This window comes from Phoenix dactylifera, chromosome 9 (assembly GCF_009389715.1).
Source record: "Phoenix dactylifera cultivar Barhee BC4 chromosome 9, palm_55x_up_171113_PBpolish2nd_filt_p, whole genome shotgun sequence".
Lineage (NCBI taxonomy): Eukaryota > Viridiplantae > Streptophyta > Magnoliopsida > Arecales > Arecaceae > Phoenix > Phoenix dactylifera.
In genome coordinates this window covers 11,006,012-11,027,046 of record NC_052400.1, presented here as the reverse complement: position 1 = coordinate 11,027,046, position 21,035 = coordinate 11,006,012, and the positions used below count along the sequence as shown (strand labels likewise).

The 21,035-nt window shown below is 39.0% G+C and overlaps 1 protein-coding gene across 3 annotated transcripts; it reads left to right on the top strand.

The window, feature by feature from the left end:
• The first annotated feature begins 5,410 nt into the window (after positions 1 to 5,410).
• LOC120103827 (glucomannan 4-beta-mannosyltransferase 1-like) lies at positions 5,411 to 19,580 on the top strand. Of its 3 annotated transcripts, none has more exons than XM_039130003.1 (10): positions 5,411 to 5,560; positions 5,686 to 6,029; positions 13,911 to 14,009; positions 14,973 to 15,225; positions 16,004 to 16,114; positions 16,811 to 16,947; positions 17,718 to 17,840; positions 18,031 to 18,230; positions 18,462 to 18,656; positions 18,957 to 19,580. In XM_039130003.1, the coding sequence occupies exons 1-10, from the start codon at positions 5,554 to 5,556 to the stop codon at positions 19,135 to 19,137; spliced, it is 1,650 nt and encodes a 549-aa protein (XP_038985931.1). In that variant the 5' UTR covers positions 5,411 to 5,553; the 3' UTR covers positions 19,138 to 19,580. The 3 variants fall into 3 exon arrangements, with proteins under 3 accessions (XP_038985931.1, XP_038985933.1, XP_038985932.1); XM_039130004.1 differs by having other exon boundaries at positions 5,415 to 5,560; positions 17,727 to 17,840; XM_039130005.1 differs by lacking the exon at positions 17,718 to 17,840 and having other exon boundaries at positions 5,413 to 5,560.
• Positions 19,581 to 21,035: the final 1,455 nt, after the last annotated feature.

Genomic DNA, 21,035 nt, shown 5'->3' with positions numbered 1-21,035 from the left:
GTTAGAACAAAACTAAGTTTTGCGAGCTAGCAAAACCAAGTCAAATTACACAAGATATGGATTTTCGTTGTTAAATTTAAAACTATCAATTTTGCGGAAATGAAATACTAAGGTATTTGACAATAGCACCTGAGTCTGTAAACTATATAAGAGCATATTCCGTTCCCAATTGTATCGAACTTAAAATGCATTTCACATCATAGGCTCTATTAAGCAGCCAACAGTTCAAAATATTTTGATCTGCATTATATGATAGTCTACCTTATGCATCTTTGCTCAGGTTTATATAGATTCCAGCAAGATTCATCAATAACGGTTTCAATTGGCAACAACAACACTCAAAATAATAGTCTAATTTATCAAGACTGAAAATAAAAAATGTTAAAATTGCACAACAAGCTTGCTTACTATTCTATGATCATCAAAGCATCTATAAGAATACATCAACTGAAATCTTTCATGAGCATAGATACATACAGTGTACAGACCAGCTAAGTAAAGATGCCATAACATTCTCCAGAACCTAAAACTTACGTTAATTGGCAAACTTGTCCACATGAGATATACAAATTAATAGAAGAGCTTACTGGGAGAACATAGAGAGATTGTTTAAGATTGAAAAAAAAAAACTTGGCATCCTAAGAAATCATTTGTGGAGTTTGCTTTACTTTTGATGAGCGAGACATGGAGAGAGTTCCATTAGCTACATGATAGAGGGAGTTAATCAGGTTACAGACTTCTTTGCCTGCAGGAAAGAGCTTGCTTAGTTGCTTGTTATGGTTCTTCCAAACCTCTACATTTGGTATTGCTTGTATTCTTATCTTCTTATATCTAAATAAACTGCCAGTATAAATTAAAGTTGACCTGCACCCACTTAAGTATCAACTTTCATTTGATGTAGAAATGATGAGCGAAATATCAACTAACTCTTCTCATGCTGTTAAAAAGATACGTGGATTTGAACCAATTGTATCCAGGACTTGTCATTTTGTTGTAATTATTATATTACCTTATAAATTTCTTTCTTTCTTTTTTCTTTTTACTCGCATTTGAAATCCATATCAGAAATCCTCGAAACCTAATCATTCAACAGCATCCTTCAACTGACTGAGCCAAAATGCTACCGATACCAGCACAGGAGCCATACCTTTCTTCGCATCCTCCGGTTTCTGACCTTCGCATTCTCTGTTCGAGTGATGTTCCTCGCTTCAATTCTAAGAAACGAATGAGAGGGCCCTACAGAAGCAAAGGGAATGACCATCTTGTAGAATTTCTTATACAGAACAAAAAACCAACATGTTAGAAGGACTAAAGCTTACGTGGTCTGCGGGGGAATGCAAGCGACGGACTGCTGTAGAATGGATTCGTACACCTCTCGGAGACGATTGAGCTGAGCCTGAGCGCCTGGCCAAGTGGAACGGGAAGCAGAGCCATGAAACCACACAACTTCAGCGAGCACTTGCTCCCTGAGGAATTTTACCAAACACCCAGCCTGCAACACCTACAGCAAGCTAATTACCGACCATGCACGGGATCAACATACAAGCTAGAGATTCAATGTTATGGGAGACCCTTGGGCTGTGCAGGATGTTGCGTAAAATCCCAAAGAATGACTCATCGACGACCCTGGCATGGAAATAGAAAGCTAGTTGTTTTGGAACCAGGAGTGGCGGCAGTATACGTGCACTCTTTTTTATCACCACAACAGAGACGAGTTACGGCTTAATGGCTCATCCGCGAAAGGGAGGTTTTTTTTTTTGGCGGCCGGCGGCTGGTGTTGGGTTGCTGTGGGCCGGCCCGCCCAATTATGTAACCAACCCTAAGTTGGGGTGGGCTGGGTTTGGGCTCCCGTTTTGTAACATCCCTTCTGCTCTCTTCTCTACCTTTCCCATTGCTTTTCTTTTTTTTGGGCTGTGGCTCCTGGAGACATTTGCCCATCTCTCTCTCTCTCTCTCTCTCTCTCTCTCTCTCCCTCTCCCTCTCCCTCTCCCTCCCCCTCTCTCTCTCCCCCCCTCTTTGTTATCTCAGTTACATAATTTGTATTCAATTGGCCAGATATTTTTCTTCTTTTATTTACCCGCTCCATCTGTAATGGAAGCAAAAGGGTAGGCACATTTGTGCTTTTATATATTATTCTTTGTGTGAATGAAACTACATCGTCTACTTCTTATGAGAAGAGCATGGATCTCCTGCAGTACACGATTTGCACTGCAGAGAGTGGTATATAGCCTTAGATGGCCACTATATCAAACAGAAGGGCCCTGAGTGCTATACATCTTCTTTTTTTTTAATCCTATATCCATCTTTATTTTTTTAATGTTTAAGCCTAAATACTAACCAATAGTTTTGGCATGGCGCACTATCAGGAGGTAATTATGTTATTGAAGTGCATGGACTAAAGAGAGGTTTACTTTTAAGTTCGATTTTTATTCTGAATAAATAAAACAACACAAAAACATCTATTAATAATGAAAATATATTTTCAGCATGTATAGATAATGCAAAATATTTAATAAAGTTTTTAGAAGCATAATTACCCATGCTTAATTTAATAACACAGGTTTGTCACACTAGAAATTGATAATGACCTAGTTTTCTAGTTGGCCATTATCATGAAATAATGATGTTCTTAAACCTTGGCTATCCATCTCTCTCTATTCTTTATTTCTTCTCTTTTTCTTCTTCTCTCTTTTCCTACTCTCCCTCTCTTATGTGTGTGTGCTGCGGCTTTACTTTCCACCATAACTGTTCTTCAGCGTTTCTAAGTAACACAAACTCTCTCCATATTTGGAGGGAGCCCCAAAAGGGTGGACCCATCCCAAAGGGGGCTGTTTATATGATGTATTATGGAGGTTCTCTATGGAATTCTTTTATTCACTTTGTTGTGTTAAATATATAATAACGGAACGAGTAATGGCACCGACCTGTATAATAGATTTAATATATTATAACATTATGTATATTTGTTTTTTTTGATGTAAAAGAGGGAAGACACAATAAAATTTGTTAAGCCATTGTTGCATCAAATTATATAGCTGATCATAGGCCGCACCTCAATCCTAAACTCTATTATTTTATTGAGGCTTGGGCCGAGTCCATGTAGAATTTGCTTATGATCATCAAAGGAACTCTTCCAAGGAATGCAAAAGAAACCATTTGTATCTTTTTTATAAAAAAAAATTTTTCTATCTAAAATTTAAATCCTTATGGCATTTTTTTTTAAAAAAAAAGTTTGTACAATTTGAATGATTTTTTGTTTAGGAGAACAACAATCGAAAAAAGAAATATCATTATTGTTTTACTATTAATTTGTTATTTCTATTTTTTCAATGTTATAAACTGATTTTATTAAAAGAAAAAAATAATTTCTTCCAGTTACTCAACCGGATTCAGAGAATAATAAAAGATATATATTTTTTTTCAAAAGTATGCCTCTGATTCTCCTCTTTCATTTATCTCAGGGACTCAAAGATCATTGTAGGCCCTTGTTTACCGCATGTAAATAAATTTTTTAATGATCATCCCACCCTCGTGATACACGCCATTGGCTTTGTTCTGGCACGTTGGCACGCCGAACCCGATTGAGAAAGTGATGGATCTTGTCGTATAATCCTGTCGAAATCTACCCAAGATGGCTCCAAGGGTCCACAAATAGAACTGTCGACTCTCTTGAATTATAATTTTATACTTTATAGTAAGTATTTAGAATCAGTTAAAATTTTGAAATCATACAATAGATTAAATAACATGCTACAAGCACTATGATTGTTATGATAGTCATCAATAATTTCATTGGGATTAGTCAAAACAGCATCATTATTGAAACCTTGCTCTAGCTGCAGCTTGTTCTCTTTTTCTTTTCATTAAATAGTTTAAAAATTAGCAAAAAGGGAGAAAATTTGAAGGTGAGAACTGCAAATTGAACATGAAATAAAATTTTATTCTATTCCAGAATAGAATTTAGATTCCTCGGCGGGCACACAGGCCTTTCTAATCAATGAGTCTTTTTTGGCACGAGCAAAGCAAGTTTTAAGTGTCGGTGGAGCTCTCGGCAGTCAGTATCCTGAGGACTCTCACCGCCGAGAGAGGAAGGAAGAAGAGCTTTGCGTTCAAGCTCTGACATAAATAGAAAGAGCTTTGTGGTAGTTTTGGTGACACGTAGAAGCACTTGTCATACTTCACTCCCTTTGACGCATTAAAGTATCTTCCCTAAATTATTGGTGTGGGTGGGCCACATTATTTTGTTCCTACCTACGCCTCTCGTGAATGTAAAATTATATTGTCCTCTTCCTCATCAATTATTTTGGATTATTTTTGAAAATGAAAGAAGAGAATAAGTCAATAAAACTGCGAATTGGATAGCCTCGTATGTGGCTAATCATTCTGGGAGTATTTTAGGGCGCACTCCGTAACGTATTATCTTTTGACTTTTTTGGATGTATTTACATTAGAGATGAATGAGCCATCCATTGCAGCAAAAAAAAAAAAACTAATTATTTTTTTTAATTTTTCGATCAAACATTTGAAGCAGCTAGACTCAACTACTATTTAGAAAGTAAAATAAATATTGATGCATTATGCACTTGTTTATCCTATTTAACTCAGCTCAAAATACTTTATTTTATATATAGTAAAGAGAAGAAGGAATAAGTTAACCCACTTATTCGGGTTAAGTTATTCCACTTCTAAACTTACCCTTCAGAAGGAATAGAGCAAGGAGGAGATTATGTTTAACGGCGAACAGGTCCTTTGTTGACAGCTTGGTGCCGTGCCCAATTCAGAGCACCTCATATGGCTTATTCCATCATTCCTCGGCTCATTGGGTGGCGTTTTCTCTTATCATTAATGAATTAATTAAAGTAGCTATTATAGCTGGGATTTTAATCACATGTTGCACATGAAGGTTGAAAATGTTTTGGCTGAATAACCTACTCGAAATCTTGCCATGATTGATGGATTGAGTCAATAACATTTGATTTCCTAAAATATGAAACCAAACATACACCATTTTTAAAGAATGCTGTGTAAATTTAGAGTATCTTTTATTAGCAACAATTTCTAATTGTCCTGCTCTAACCCGGTCTGTCTTCTACATGCTGATAGATCTTAAGAGAGTAGTTGATGGCAATATTTTTGTTACATAATTATTTTATCTCAAATAACTGAGGTTATAGATGTATAAATTGACATGAGAAAGCTGTTGGAGAATCTTTCTGATAAGCTAATTACTCATTTAGAAAATCATGTAAGATTTTTTTTCATATTTTCATTTTCTTAAGAAAAGGACTTTTAATATATTTGTGTATATAAACAACAAATCTCACTACATGGTATACATATACATATATAGATAGATATATTAGTTGGGTGGTCCCAATCCTAGCCAGCACCATATGTACAGCTTTCACACTTGGGTTTATCATAGGTATTTTAATCATTTGGCTTGCTCAAAAGCGCAACCCAATCCTTAAGAAGTGGCCTCCTTTGCTTGGAAAGACAGATCTATCAAGGGCACTGGGTCACAGTGGAGGAGGAGAGGTGGAGGACAAAGCCATGGAAGGTACCAACTCTACTCTATCTCTTGCTCTAAAGTACATTATTTCCACACTAATGCAGTCATGTAAGACTTTCTTCCAAGTAATGGCTGCCTTGCATGGGTCTATTAATTTCTTTGGTGCAATGCAGCCCATCTCTCTCGCCCTCTGGCCTTCTACCTGACACAAGCATGGGACATCTGCTCCTCGCTGTCGGCCGACGTTGGGCTGCATCGTATCGAGTCGATATGGTGGTGGGTGAGAGCGGCGGTGCTGGTCCCGGCCGTGAAGGCCGCAGTCATCTCGTGCCTCGTCATGTCGGTGATGCTCGTTGTCGAGAAGCTGTCCATGGCCGCCGTCAGCCTCTACGTTATGGTCTTCCGCCGGACGCCGGAGAAGGTCTACAGATGGGAGCCCTTATCAGGGGATGTGGAGCTGGGCTCTTCTGCCTACCCCATGGTCCTTGTCCAAATCCCCATGTTTAATGAGAGAGAGGTACCTAATTACTAACCCATATCATCCTCTCTCTCTCTCTCTCTCTCTGCCTCCATAAGTTTCCATAAGTTTGGGTTAGGTTCTCAGTGTGATCAGAGACCTGAGCCATAGGGAGCATGCACCCATTTGGCTTTGCAGGGCTGGACTTGGGCTCCACCCACTCTGTCGCTGCCACAGTCTACTGGTGGATGCAGTGGACTGACGGAATTCATGTGGCAAAGGAGCCTTGGCTTGGATGAAAGGATTTAATGTGGAACAAATGAGGGTGTGTCCAGGGCCAGTTGTCTCTCGTCAGGTCACGTCAAAGGGAAACAAAGACTGGGATGGGAGTCGAAAGGAACTGTTTTGGCTCACTGCCAGTGGTTACGGCTAGATTTAAGCAAATAAAATGTTGGGTGATCGTTGGATCATGCACAGATCTTGCTGTGTGTGACATCGAGCCCGCAAAGGAGGAAAACATTCCCATGAAACTTGTTAGGAGATCCGTTGTCGAGTCTCACGTTACCGTTTCTCACGTTGGGAAATCCTTGACATCTTGCTCTCGCCCTTATTATCTCTTAAAGGCCTATAGGATTAATAGTAGAAAACCTACTGATCTTTGAGAAAGAGTGAGACGGTCCCTTGTCAATTTTTTTCTAAGAAGCCAGTGGGGTACGTAAACGGGAACAGATCACATGGTTTTGTACTGGCCAGGGTTGGCGAGTGATGGTTGGCTGAGGCCCTCATGGTGGAATACTCTGTGGGAGAATTGACGCTTCGCTTGGGCGCTCTATTAACCATGAATCTTAATGTCAAATATAGTACAAGTCTTGTGTGGGACTCGCAATTCATATCAAGAGTGAACAAAAACAAAAAACAAAAGGACAGAAAGAAAGGAAGCAAGTGTATGTCTCTTGACCAGCATCTGGATCAAGGAAGAGGCTAGGTTCATCTCTTTCTCAAATTTTTGCGATCTTTTCTAGGTTTTTCCTAGTGATTCGTCCATGCAGCATGACAAAAAGCATAACGGAAATGTCAGTTCACATATGATAAATGAGACATATAAATTAATTGCCCAGTTGTTATATCCAAATCAGACATCATGATTCCTTTGAGAAAATGATAAAAATCCATGACAATATTTCATCCAGAAATGAAATAAAAGATGTCCAAAGTCATGCCAAAGTGAAGTCACGAGGCTGAGTGACAGCCTTTGCAGTACCTCATACTGTTGCATGGGGTCCTTCTTTCTTTCTTCAGACGTCCAAGTAAAATCTCCGGAATGCCGAGCAACATAAGAGGCGACCCAGTCTGTAGCCTTGTTCGCCTCCCTGAACACATGTCCTATCTGAACCTCGCCCAACAGCCGCACCACCCTCCGGATCTTCCGGATGAGGGGGTGACCATCCCCAAATCGATCCACCCCTCGGAGCCAGTCGATAACCACAGCTGAATCTCCCTCAAGGCAGACCCGCTCCACACCAAGTACCTGCCACGCATAGGATATACCCTCTCAAGCAGCCTGCAGCTCTGCCCCAACCACTGTGAGTCCTGGTGTGCGTCGCCCTCCTGCTGCTATCAACCTGCCAAGGTGGTCCCTAATCACAAATCCAACTCCTCCTGCTGCACCATCCACTGACTGACTGCCGTCGAAATTTACTTTGAGATAGTCAAGGGGTGGGGGTACCCAAGAAACAAGGGCAAACCGGGGCGCTGAAGTAGCGTTGAGAGTACCCCAGGTATCCCTGACTATCCCAGAAGAGAATCGAACGGTAGCCGCTAGGACCTCCCTCGCATATAGCGTCGCTCTATCCACCACCCTCCTCGGGGACAACCTCCTCCTCTCAAATAGGCCGGCATTCCTGTCCAACCAAATGTAGTAGGACAAGTATGCCATCAAAATCCCTGCCTCTGTAGATCGGGGACTCTGCGTGGAGGCTCTCAGCATCTGAATCATATCCTGCACAGAGACTATCGAGTCGGGTAGTAGGACCGGTGACCTCCTCCATATCTCTCTGGCTCTGGGGCACTGCAGAAGAACATGCTCTGTCGTCTCCTCAATATCTGCACACTCCTCACAATACTGAGAGACCACCATGCCACGCCGGGCTAACAAGCTCCTCGTAGGAAGGCAGCCCCAGGCCACCTTCCAGATAAATAACGCTACTCGCAGGTGAATCCGCAATCTCCATATCCAACCACCCTCAATCTGACGAGCTGGCTCCCTCCCGATCAATGCATGGAGATCACTGGCACTCACTCGCGTCCGTCCCGTCGGGACCCATAATAGCCTATCGGCCCTCCCATCACCGAGAATCGGAAGAGACAGAACCGACTCCGCCAACTGCTCCCCAAAGACCTCCCGGATCATCTCCTCCCTCCATCGACCCCCCTCTGAGGTCAGCAGCTCGCTAATTCTGCAACCAGCTAATCTAAACGAATTCACCATGGTCGGCATGCGACAAATCGGCAACTCGGTCACCCATTTATCCTCCAGCACATCAATAGACCGGCCGTCTTCTATGGTCCATCTAATCTCTGGAAGCACCACCCCTGCTCTAGTGCACATCTCCCTCTAGATCGGTGAGTGGTGACGACCCGCTCGCACCCCAGTAGCCAAGGCACCATACTTGGCCCTCATCAGTGAGGACCACATACTCTCGGGTTCAAGCACAAATCTAACTGCATGTCTAGCCGCTAGGGCCTTCCGCATCGCCACCAGGGACTGCACCCCCAGACCTCCGTGGCTAATCGGCTGGCACACAACATCCCACGCCATCAAATGGACTCCCCCTCTGCCACTGCACCTCCCCCAAATGAAGTTCCTGAATAGCTGCTCAAGGGACCTCAGGACTGTAACTGGAATAAGAGTATTGGAAAGTAGGTAGATGGGAACCGAGGTAAGAACTGATCGAACCAGAGTGATCCTACCCATCATAGAAAGTATATGCATCTGCCATCTCTCTAATTTGCGTCTGATACTGAGCTCCAGAGATATACAGTCCTTACGCCGCAGCCGCTGACAGGAGAGCGGGACCCCCAAATAAGTTATCAAGCCCTCCTGCTCTCCCACCCCCAGGATCTCCACTATAGACCGTCTCTCCGCCACTTTGGTCTTCGGGCAATTTGCATGGGTCCTTCACCCTCGCACGTCGTCCTTTGGCCCTTGTTTTGAGGGGAGCACTGAATGCTGGGTTTTGAGGACTCATAATGTCACCTATTAAATACATGAGGTTAGGTTTGGACTTATAAGAACGTTTGCTCGGCTGGACCATCAGATGCTGCACAAACAACGGGTTTGGATGGAGAGGAAGGCCACGTCCGTGATACAAGGCAATTTGGTATGACATGCAACCTGCCCATATTTTGTTTGTTATCCAAGCAAAGGGAATGTCCTAAGATTGCCCTGAGTCTTTGTCCCCCAAGTAAAATATGGTAGTGTAATAGGGAGAAGTTATTCTATCATTGGCCAATGGTCAGATATGGTGGATTTGAGATCATTTTCTTACATTTATTTTTGATTGCTATTCAATTTATATTTCTCTATCAAAGAAAGGAGAAGATGGATATCCAAAAAAATGTTCTTAATTAGTTAAGAAGCAAGGCAAATACAATAATACTTTTACAAAATGGGCAGCAATTATTACATATCAACATGAATGTGGCTTTATAATATAAAGAATCAAATTTTGGATTATGGTTCGAATCATGAAGGGTCATCCAAATTAGAGAATCAAATTTTCGGACATGATTTATATTTTAAAATAATGTCTAACAACAAAAATCATGTATTTTAAATCATGCTTTATGAAATGAACGATTTATATGATATGCTAATAGTTGTTAACTTAGTTAATTGGCACCCTTCTGTCTATAAGAGAGGTCTCAAATTCAAACATGATCGTAAATAGTTACCATATTTCTCAAAAAATGGTATTATGCATTTTTTGCTAATTAAAACGGTATTATGTATTGATCTAATCTAATTATCAAACTTTATCGAGTTTAAATTTGCCCATGATATATGAATCATGATCCATGAAATTGGTTTAGATGACCTGTCATGTTTTTTTTTTCTTTTTGAGAAACAGCAACCTGCCATATTTTAGCACATTAGCATATTGTAACTATTTCTTTATATATTTACTTGATATATATATGTTAAAGATCTCCAAACTATATAAGTTTTGGTTTTATGCAGTTTTACGAACGTAAAATAAATCACCATGGATTTTTAGTTTGGATTAATCTATCATTAATTTTAAAATTAACTTTTTTATAAAAAAAATAATATTCAGTGTGTAACCTAACTAGTAGATTTATATATAGCCATATTCAAGTATCTTAGACTTATATTTGCTTTGTCATGTAGAGTCAAATTTGAAAGTGGAGATAATATAAACACACGACTCCAAATACTTTGAAATATATCAACCTTCTGTGGCTGCAGAATGCATGAAATGATCAACTCATGTGCCATCTCAGGCTGAATGTTTACTGATCTGGCCCACGGTGGACTCTGTTGCCAATATCAACCACCAAACTTGGATTTCTTGGTACCACATGGTGCATGGTTATATGATATCTTGGGACCACATAATGCATGATTTCCAAGTTGATATTTGCCATGCTTCACTTGAAAACTTTGTTGACCCAAATCCTAATTAGGGCATGAGAATAATCTTGTCACACCCCGAACCCAACACCTGGGTCGGCTATGACACGGCCGCATACTCTTTACGGCAAAACCCAAGAGAATATGTAATACTTAAAAATTTATTACAACCTTAATATCATTGAACAATAATGATTTCAATTCATAATAAATAACAAAACTGGTACAATTACAAAATTTAATCATTCAGCTAGTTTTAGTGATAGTCTATCTATTCATCCTTTAATTCACCTATGATTCTAACCACAGCCAAGTACCAAACATCCTATGACTCTGAAAGACAAATGAAAGAGGTGGTCTGAGCTTTACAGCCCAGTAAGAATCCCCATATATCCACATCAATATAATAATATAAGTTTGAAAATAGCAAAAAATTATTACGCACATCATAAAATTACAAACCGACTATCAATAATGCTCGAATAAAAGTATACATATATACATCAAATATCAATAGAAATCCAACCACTCAAGAATGAGATATCATACAATATCTCATAAATCTTCAATAGTGCTTTTAAGTAGTTCTTCATTCCATGCTTTTTCAACCTGATCTGGATCTAAGATTAATTATTTTTTTCATCTTTGGGCCAAATTCTGATTACGTTTTTCGCTCGTAATGGGGCAATCAATAGGTATCACATTTTTCGCCCGTGACAGGACAATCGATAGTGCCACATTTTCTGCCTGTGATGGGATAATCGATAATAATGAGTTTAGCCTAGAGTCCTTATTCATTCAATCAAGTTCACGTTCATATACCATTTTTTTTATTTTCAGATTTAGACTAACCACGGTTACGTTTTTCGCTTATGATGGAGCAATCTATATAACATGGTTAGTCCAGAACACCACATCCATTAGTCCGATTATGCAAATATAAGTTATACTCATATATGCATCCATCATACTATCAATCACAAGCATACATGATCAAAATATAATTTAATATCGAAACTATCATAAAAGAATTCTTGCAGCTTACTTATCCTAATCATTAGCATATCATACGTATGTGTATAAAATATCTATAATCATGCAGGTGAGTGTACAAAGATTCTTACTTATATCGCAATTCAATGCAGCTATAATGCTACCAATCCACACCTAATATGTCTAGTCAATTTAATTTTAATTTAATTTTAATATAAAACTAACTTATCTCTTATCAATCACTCGCCATACTGATGAATCAATTATTCAATAAATTATCTAATTTTAGAGTTCTAATATTTGAATTACCCATATTCTCAATCCTCCTTTAATTGCAAATTAAAAATAAACAAAGGGTCAGGGCCTTATCTTGATTTAGAACTAAAGTATAGAATCTCGTTGGGCTTCTTTCTATCTGGATGACTGCACCTCCATACAAATCAGGACCGACTATGGAAATAAATTCGTATAGAATGAGGTATGAGGTCGGCTGGTTGGCGACAGCTAGTTACTTGAATTGATCGGCACAACATAACTCAATCCATCTGATCAGAAAACGTGTATCCAATCAAGAAAGAATAATAAATTAGGAATTATCAATTATGGGTTCAATGGTAGCTGACAATGGTCAGAAGGAAGAAAGGACAGGGTCAACTAGGTAACAGTATCTGATGATCTAGGTTGGTCTACTCTGGCTAATCAAACCAGTCAACTCAAGAAATAAGAAACAGTCCATGGTACAAATAACGCATTAGAGATTCATAATGGTAAAGTCCTATGGTGCCCAATCTCTCAAATATGTCAAAATAGTATTTTCTAAATCATTAGATCAAGGAATAAGTATCAAATATGACAAGGGTAACATGCCCGGTTGCTGATGGTCAGGGTCCAAGGAGCACCGACGAATAGTAGAGTGAAGGCTAGCATGATGGATGGTCATAGCAATACTAGTCCAGGACCCTCTACTGGGGTAAACCTGGGAACACTTGGGAGCCTCCTACTAGGTCCATTAAACCATGCAGAGAGAGAGAGGAAAGAGAAAGAGAGGAGAGAGAAAGAAGCGAGGGCTCTTTTCTTTTTTTCCAAAATAGGAGAGAGCCATTTCTCCCTCTTCTTCTTGGATCAGGGTGATGGCCACCAAAGAGGCCCAGCCCCGGTGACGACGGCCATGGGCGGCCTTCAGCCGTGGCACAATCGGTGACGGTGGTCCGCCGACGAGAGGAAGAAATAAGAAAAATAGAAAAGGATCCGCACCAAACTTGGCCCAGATCATAGTTGATCACCCCGACCAACAGCTATATGATCTCAAGGGTCCCAAGAAGAGTCGAAGCCCGGCCTAATCCGACAGCCAGCGGTGATGAAACCTAGAAGAAAAGGGGCCAAAGTAGGGCACCCTGTTTCGGATCAAATCCCGGTGATTCGCCGGTGCAAATCAAGGAGAAAGTGGCTAGGAGACGAGAGAGAGAGAGAGAGAGTTGAACAACGTTTATCTTAGTCCGACGAGGTGGTTTGATGACTTTTCCGGTGAATAATCAAGAGAAAAATTTGGAGAAGAAACTCGAGATTGGCGGTGATTTGTGGAGTTATTGTGGACGGTGTTCAACGGAGGAGATGGGGAGCCTTAAATAGATGAAGTCCCTAAGGTCTGGCCTAAGGTCCGACAAAATTGGGGAGGAAGAAGATTCTCTGGTTAGGAGTTTTCTCGGCCTGCCTTGTGCCATCAGGCACGATTGGCCTTGGGCCTAGCCTCTTCGAGCCGGCCCACAAGCCCAAGGAGGTGGGCTACTACAAATCTTCTTTATTTTTTTCCTTTTTTTATAGACTAGAAAGAGACTGATTTATTTTTTATTTTGTGCCCATCACTTGCTCCTCGAGGGTTGTTTCCAATAGAAATCAAACCCCCAACCCCTTGCCCAAGTGGCAAGGGGTATACCATAGGGCAAATGACCATTGGTTCCTTAGGGTTATTTTTTGGGAAGTTATTTCCTTTTTAACTAACAAATTCTGCTGATCAAAAATTTGGTCTCAGTCCAGGTTTCAGATGCAATTTAATATTTAATTCCATTTAATAATCAAGCTAATTGCTGGTAGATTTTTTCAGCAAAAAAATCATCTTGTAATGCATTGACATATGTATGCAAGATGCTACATTTCTTTCAAGAACTATCATTTTCATTTTGATCTTCTGGTTCCAGTGCTTGTTTAAACTAACTCTTGATTCTAATTCTTATGCTACTTCTTGATGCTATTTATAAAGTTAATATCTATAATCGGAGAGATTTTTTGCACTGCAGGTCTACCAGTTGTCTATAGGAGCTGTATGCTCACTTGATTGGCCATCCGACCGACTTATTATACAAGTCCTCGATGATTCAACAGATGCAGCAATCAAGGTTCGATCTACCTTCCCCTCTTTGGGAAATTATTAGTTTACTATTTTTTACAGCATGTGGAACCTAAAATATTGTATTACTTGAATCACAGGAGTTTTCATGTAAAAATTCTGAATAGGTGCTTGTATTTACAACCCCTCTTAATTTAGCTGGTTGGCATCATTTCCACTTGATAGTATCATTCTTAAAACCTTGGTATTGGCGTTCCCACCATATTTCTCATTATATATATATATATATATATATCAGAAAAATATGCCATGCATCACCACTATAAGTTCAAATATGTGGATGTCTTATTTCTTTTAAATATTTTAGGGGGTATTTATGAAGATTATTTTTTTCCTTTGATATTGGGTAAAAAAGATGGGCTTGAGTTCCATGTTTGGTTATAGTTCAGCAACGTTGAATAGTGATTTTTTTAATCAATGTCAGCTTCTTCAGCCAGTCTAGTCTGCAGCCCCATAGATCCTATAATATGTAATCTACTAACCTCTCTTATAATATGACAAAGACAAGGTTTTAATTTCTTAAACTGAAACTCATCAGCTACTCCATGGAATCAATAAATTAATTTTTTGATCACTCCTACTGCCTCCTTGAACCTAAAACTTCCGGGATGCCATTTTACCCCTTCAACTTTTCTCATTTAGCTTATCAAGCACCTCTATATGACGATATTTTTGCAAAATTTAATCAAGCAAGAGCTATCCAAATGTGCATTATTTGGACAATCATACAATGCAACTTTTGCCTCTTAAAAGCATTCTGACTTTTATCTTTAAAACTAAGCCAAACATAGATTATGTCTATGATTGCAAAAGAAAAAAATTGGCATAGACTGTTAATTGCAGCAAAACATTTTTTTCCACCTAAAATATACAAATAGTTTTAGTTATATCATGCATAGGGGGTATTTCTTTCTTGTTTCATAAGCATGATATGATGCCTTTTGAGTCACAGGATTTAGTGCACAAAGAATGTGAAAGATGGTTGAGGAAGGGAATGAACATACATTATGTGTCAAGGGATAATAGAAATGGGTACAAAGCAGGTGCTCTAAAAGAAGCTATGGAGCTTGACTATGTGAAGAAGTGTGACTGTGTTGCAATATTCGATGCAGATCACCAGCCCCCATGTGATTTTCTCATGCGAACAATTCCTTTTTTCATCCACAATCCTAAAATTGCTCTTGTTCAAGCTCGTTGGATGTTCGGTAAGCTTATGTTGTACTCAACTCGATGCATTCTAGCTGGTTCATGTTATAAAATAAGAAAATAAGTTTTGCTAATCTCTCCTTCCCACTTAGGGATATGTTTGTGAAAAATTTGTTATAGTATCATATGTGATTATGTAATTCCTAGCCTAAAAACCATGGAATAGTTAGAGAAATTTAGTTTAAAGTTCTTAAAGTTTAAATTTTTTGAAAATATAGCCTCTTATGTTAAATTTTAGATAGATAAGAAGATGCCAACTAGCTCAGTTGGTCAAGCCATTAGGTGTTGATGCTAGTCATCTGGGTTCAACTTCCTGCTTTGCATGATCTGGACCAGGTTTTCTCCCATTCTGGTTCTTCAAGAAAAAAAAGAAGATATTTCTTAGATGAAATTAATATATTTTTATGGCAATCTTTTTGGTACTATTTCCATAGAAATTCATAAATTCAGTTGTTGGACTTGGTGGCATATTGATTCTTCTATAATTGTTAAAGCATGATCATGTTTATTCAAAAATTATAACATTAGCTTTGAACCATAACAAAGTCACTAATATTAATTGTATCCCATTCTAGACATGCCAGTGACTTACCATCCAGCTGAAGCAATCTATGATGGCAGGCCAATCTCATTATTTCTATAATTTTTATCATTGAAATGAAGTCTTTTTTGAGAAACACTGGAATACATTCTTGAACATGAACCCACATCATTCTCAAATGATCAACTTCATGTGATTATACCAAAATTGATAATGTCTTGTTTATTAATCTCCAGTGAATGCCGACGAATGCATAATGACAAGGATACAAGAGATGTCTCTGAATTACCACTTCAAGGTGGAGCAACAATCAGGCTCATCAACATTTGCATTCTTTGGTTTCAATGGTATGTTCATCCATCTCTAGAATGAATTTTAACATAGAATGAAATTTAGAGAATGGCATTTTGCTCAAAAAAATTTAACAATAGCGTAGGTTCTTCTTACAAAATCCGATTGCCAACGCGAAATTTTATGGCACAAGCAAATGAAAATTTTCACCAAGCACAGAATCTTTTTTGAATAATAAGGAGCAGAAGACGAGCTCCAGTCACAAAATAGATATGATAGCATTTCCATGAGAAAGCAATGATGAAGGTGCATTCTCGATGGTATGATTAGAAGCTACCAAATTGATGGTTTTAGATATAGGCAAGTCATCAATCCATAAATTAATTCCCATGAGGCAAACACATATAAGAAGTGGGTCAAGCAGGTGATATTTAGAAGCAGGTGGTCGAGTTTGTTCTTGCTAATTATTTTATAGTATACAGTGGACACAGACTCCATGATTGCTTGTTACATACTAATTAGTCCTCTCATTTCATGTATGGGATATGTGTAAACTCATTTCGAAGCTCTGTGTGTCGAATCCAAATACACTGCACGGGCTATCTTTTTAAGAAAAAACTAGACTAGCTATTTCTTGCACATTAATTTACCTATTACAAGAAGCAAGACAACATTTAGTGTCATTAATATCCTAATAATTTACAAGCCATATAACTCGATCAAAATTCTTCTCTAATCTCATCCACATATAGGGACTGCTGGTGTCTGGAGAATCTTAGCTTTACAAGAAGCTGAAGGTTGGAAGGAACGAACTACTGTGGAGGACATGGACTTGGCAGTCAGAGCTACTCTCCGGGGCTGGAAATTTGTATATATTGGTGACCTTGAGGTATCTATTTGTTTGGCACAATGAAGTACATGATTATAGATATCCTACGATCACGAGGCATGTATATTTGCAATCACAAAATTCCAAGCAGTTTAAAAATATTTGCACCCACTACCCCCCTCCCCCACAAAAAAAAAGAAGGAAAAGTTCAGAAAAAGTACAACTCATAACAGACTAGTTATTTCTTTGGACAGCTTCATATCATACGTGGTAAAGCCTGATCCACATTTAATATATAGATCAGGAAGGATGTAGGATATGAAAGGTGCATGAGTGGAAATTGTGAGAAGTGGAAATACTTGGGTGCAACAGTCTAATAAGGATTTGTAAAGCCAATCCTGCTTAGTTGGGAAAAGCCTTGATAGCTAGGACATGACTTGCTGAAATATATGCTGCTTCTTATGTCTGGCAAAAATCGAGTTCCGATCCGTTTCATGATTTGTTTAGTGTTATATCAATGGCTCCTAAATCTTAACTTGACTTGGACCCTCCTAACAAGATTGTTGGCTACCAAAAGATGTAAATATACCCTTAGGTACAAACAGTGATGAGGGGTTCATCATGAATGGAAGATAAGCAAACTATGTCTTGAAAAATCCCTTACAGACAGATATAAGTAACTTGAACTTTCATATTCATGGAATACTAATCTCTTTACATAACAAATGGGTGAAAAAAAACTAAGCGTAATGACCGGCAATTCCTAATTAACTTATAATTTAAGTCAAGCTGTATGTCGAATTGTTAATACCCACATGTTCTTTATATGGACCTGCCAGGTTAAAAGTGAACTACCAAGCACTTACAAGGCCTATCGATATCAACAACACCGTTGGGCTTGTGGACCTGCAAATTTATTTAAGAAAATGGCTTGGGACATTATTAAGGCCAAGGTCAGTTTCACCCACTATAAGAAAAGCTAGATGTAATCAACATGCTTGATGAATGTATGCGTGCAATGATGAATGGTGCATATATTATTTTTACCCATGTCTGTTAGATCTGCATTTCACTTGGTAGAAAGATTAATGAATTTGCTGAAGCCTTCTCTCTCTTTTTTTTTTTTTAATTCTTTTGTCGCAGAAAGTGTCCATATGGAGGAAATTTTTTTTGGTCTACAACTTCTTTTTTGCCCGAAGGATTGTATCGTATAACGTTACTTTCTTCTTTTACTGTGTGGTGATTCCACTATCTACTTTTTTCCCTGAAGTCAAGATTCCTACGTGGGGAGTTGTTTATATTCCAACCATCATTACCATCCTCAATGCAGCTGGAACCCCAAGGTTTGAATCTTCTTCAGTGCTTCCCCTCACGATCATCTCACTTGTCAATAATATTTAGCTTTCTTTTTGCTAAACAACAACGTAGTTCTACTTGACCTACCAGTTAAAAAGTTAAAAACAATTAGGCATCAAAAAGGTATTGCACATTGACTTATTGTATTTGATTTTTGTAAGAAATTTATTTTATTTGATATTCCTGCTTGCTTACCTTAAATTGCCTCTTTATCACAGCTCTCTGCATCTAACTTTCATTTGGATCCTTTTCGAGAATGTCATGTCCTTGCACCGATGCAAAGCTGTGTATATTGGTCTATTTGATGCTGGAAGAGTAAATGAATGGGTTGTCACAGAGAAATTAGGAAACATGCTGAAGACGAAACCAGTTGTTAATGCTGCTAGGACCTTTCAGAAGAAATTCTGGGAAAGGTATTCTTCGAACCTTTGTTATTTCTTTCTTTCTCGAATCATCGATGCACATCTATCTCTAACTTCTTTTGACAAAGATCGAATCAAAATAATGCATATATCTCAAGCTTTATTTACAATCCTTTTGCTGTGTTGTAGTGCTACGCTTGCATGTGGTCAGAAGCTGATAAGCATTGCTCATGCATATGAACTAACTTTTCTATTTCTTGGAATTTAAGGATGAAAGATTCACACCGTCTGGCTTCACCAAGCGTAAAACCATGCATACTAAAGCTTGGCAACTTCTCTATCTGTTAACAGGTTCCTTTTCCTGGAGATTGCAATGGGAATATTCCTCTTCGTATGTGCATATTATGACTACGCCTTCAGCAGAAATCAATACTTCATATACATTTTTCCGCTATCCATCTCATTCTTCATAATGGGCTCTGGTTACGTTGGCATCTTTATACCGGGGGCACAGCAGGCGAATGCAGTGTGAACATGAAGATATGTTGAGCACCATCTTAATCTCTTCCCCCACGTCAAAATTCTTTTATGGATTCGCATTTCCATTGTGTAAATTTGAACTGAATAAGAGGACCCATCAAAGCTTCATATTGTGGAGAAACAATTAGTTGATGCCATGGTAAACACTAGTAGACTGCTTCCACAATGGCAGCTAAAAGATAGTGCATCCTCAGTAGGCTAATTTCTTAAAGAGAGATCAACAAGAAAATTTTTCATGCAACTGAACTGTTATTCGTTTCGATGCAACACATCTGGATCTTCATCATTATTTCTGAACAGAGAAGTCTTCCATCATTATTTTGTTCATTTGTAAATGTTCTATTTGATTGAGACAATCTTACTTGCCATGCTGATGAATAATAAAATGGTACCCATGGAAGCAGAGCTGAAGGGGGTCCTTCTCATTTTCATGCATTAGTTTGTCTTCTTCCTGTTCTTTTCTTTTCTTCTCCTTTTTTTTTTGAGTGAACTAAATTAGTTTTGTTTTAGTCTATTATCCTCCCTGTTCGTTCATTGAAACTCCAATGCTGCCGCCCCATAGAATAAGCTAAAGACTAGTTTGTAAAAGAGAGAAAAAGGAGAAAAATTTACTCTGCATCCATCCCCCCCCCCCCCCCCCCCCCCCCCCCCCCCCCTCTTTTAAAGATTACTCTGTTCCTTTTCTTTTTGGAGAAATGTAGAAATTACGACGCCTTTTTCTCTTAGGAGGAAAAAAAAAACTATTCTCTAGGCTCATAAATAGTTTATACCCCCTCAGAAGCTCATACAACATTATATGATATTGTTGAGAATTGTAGGAGCTCTCAGTTCTGTCCTCTCCCAAGGCCAATTAACCTGTGACCTAGCATATGGTATGCGGAGTGCGAACTTGGTTCCCACCAGAAGAGAGTTTGGCTTCGACACCGCTGAAGAGAGCTGATTATATGACAAGAAAAAGATAGTAGAACAAGCAGAAATTTTAGTAGCCAGTTCATGTATGAATTTAACTTAGGAGATAGGGGCGAGTTGTGCTTTATATATCCCTTATCAATAACAAAGGCCTGCTACATTCGAGATCACCTAAATGTAGGTAGCCAATGCTCTTTTCCAGTTGAGTAAATCCAAGATTTGGAATACACACTACCAGAAGTCTGGCTCAAATTACCATGGAAATTTGAAAAATTGTCTGGTAACAGCTCATTAGCAACCCTGCTTAGACGCGGCTGATGCAATTCACCTCCAAAAACACAGTTCAAAAGAGATGCAAGAGCTACAAGAGTACTCGTCAGCAATAGACAAGAAAACATTCCAGACAAGTTCAAAAAGAATAACCAATTTCCAGATTTTAAACATGGATATAAGGCTGCCCAGGGGCCCTGTCTGGACGACCAGCCAATGGCGGGCCTGGGATTCGGATGACCAGAAATACGCCCTGGATCATTAGCAGGCCTACCTGAGATTCAGAGTGCACTTTAGCCGACAGTCATTAAAGCAGCTGAAATGGAGACTCTTCCCACAAAGGAAAAAAAAAAAGGAGAATAAAACAGAATTAAAAAAGCAGCTGATTGGAAAGCAACTGAACTACCGGGGCATTATCTCACCAAGGAATACTCTTGCCAGGAACCTGGTGATCATCAAACTCATTCTGGAACAATCAAGGAAAGCCTTCTTGGCATCTAAGACAGCTCTCTCTGATTTTAGTCCATAAAACTTATGCAGAATGAGATGTGCACACAATAGAGTGACCCTGCAAACACTCGGCCATCGACCACAGAACCACATTGACTGGCCACTGACCACTTTTTAAGAAAAAAATACCAAGCAAGAGTTACTGTGAGCCAGAATATAACAGCCTCTAAGTAATGCCACAGAATCGGTTGGAGAACAATG

Bases quoted from the DNA above. Each gene is read 5' to 3' on its own strand.
- LOC120103827 (XM_039130003.1), top strand. The intron at 16,115-16,810 runs GTATGTTCATCC...ATCCACATATAG, and splicing joins TGCATTCTTTGGTTTCAATG to GGACTGCTGGTGTCTGGAGA. The intron at 16,948-17,717 runs GTATCTATTTGT...TTCTTTATATGG, and splicing joins TATATATTGGTGACCTTGAG to ACCTGCCAGGTTAAAAGTGA.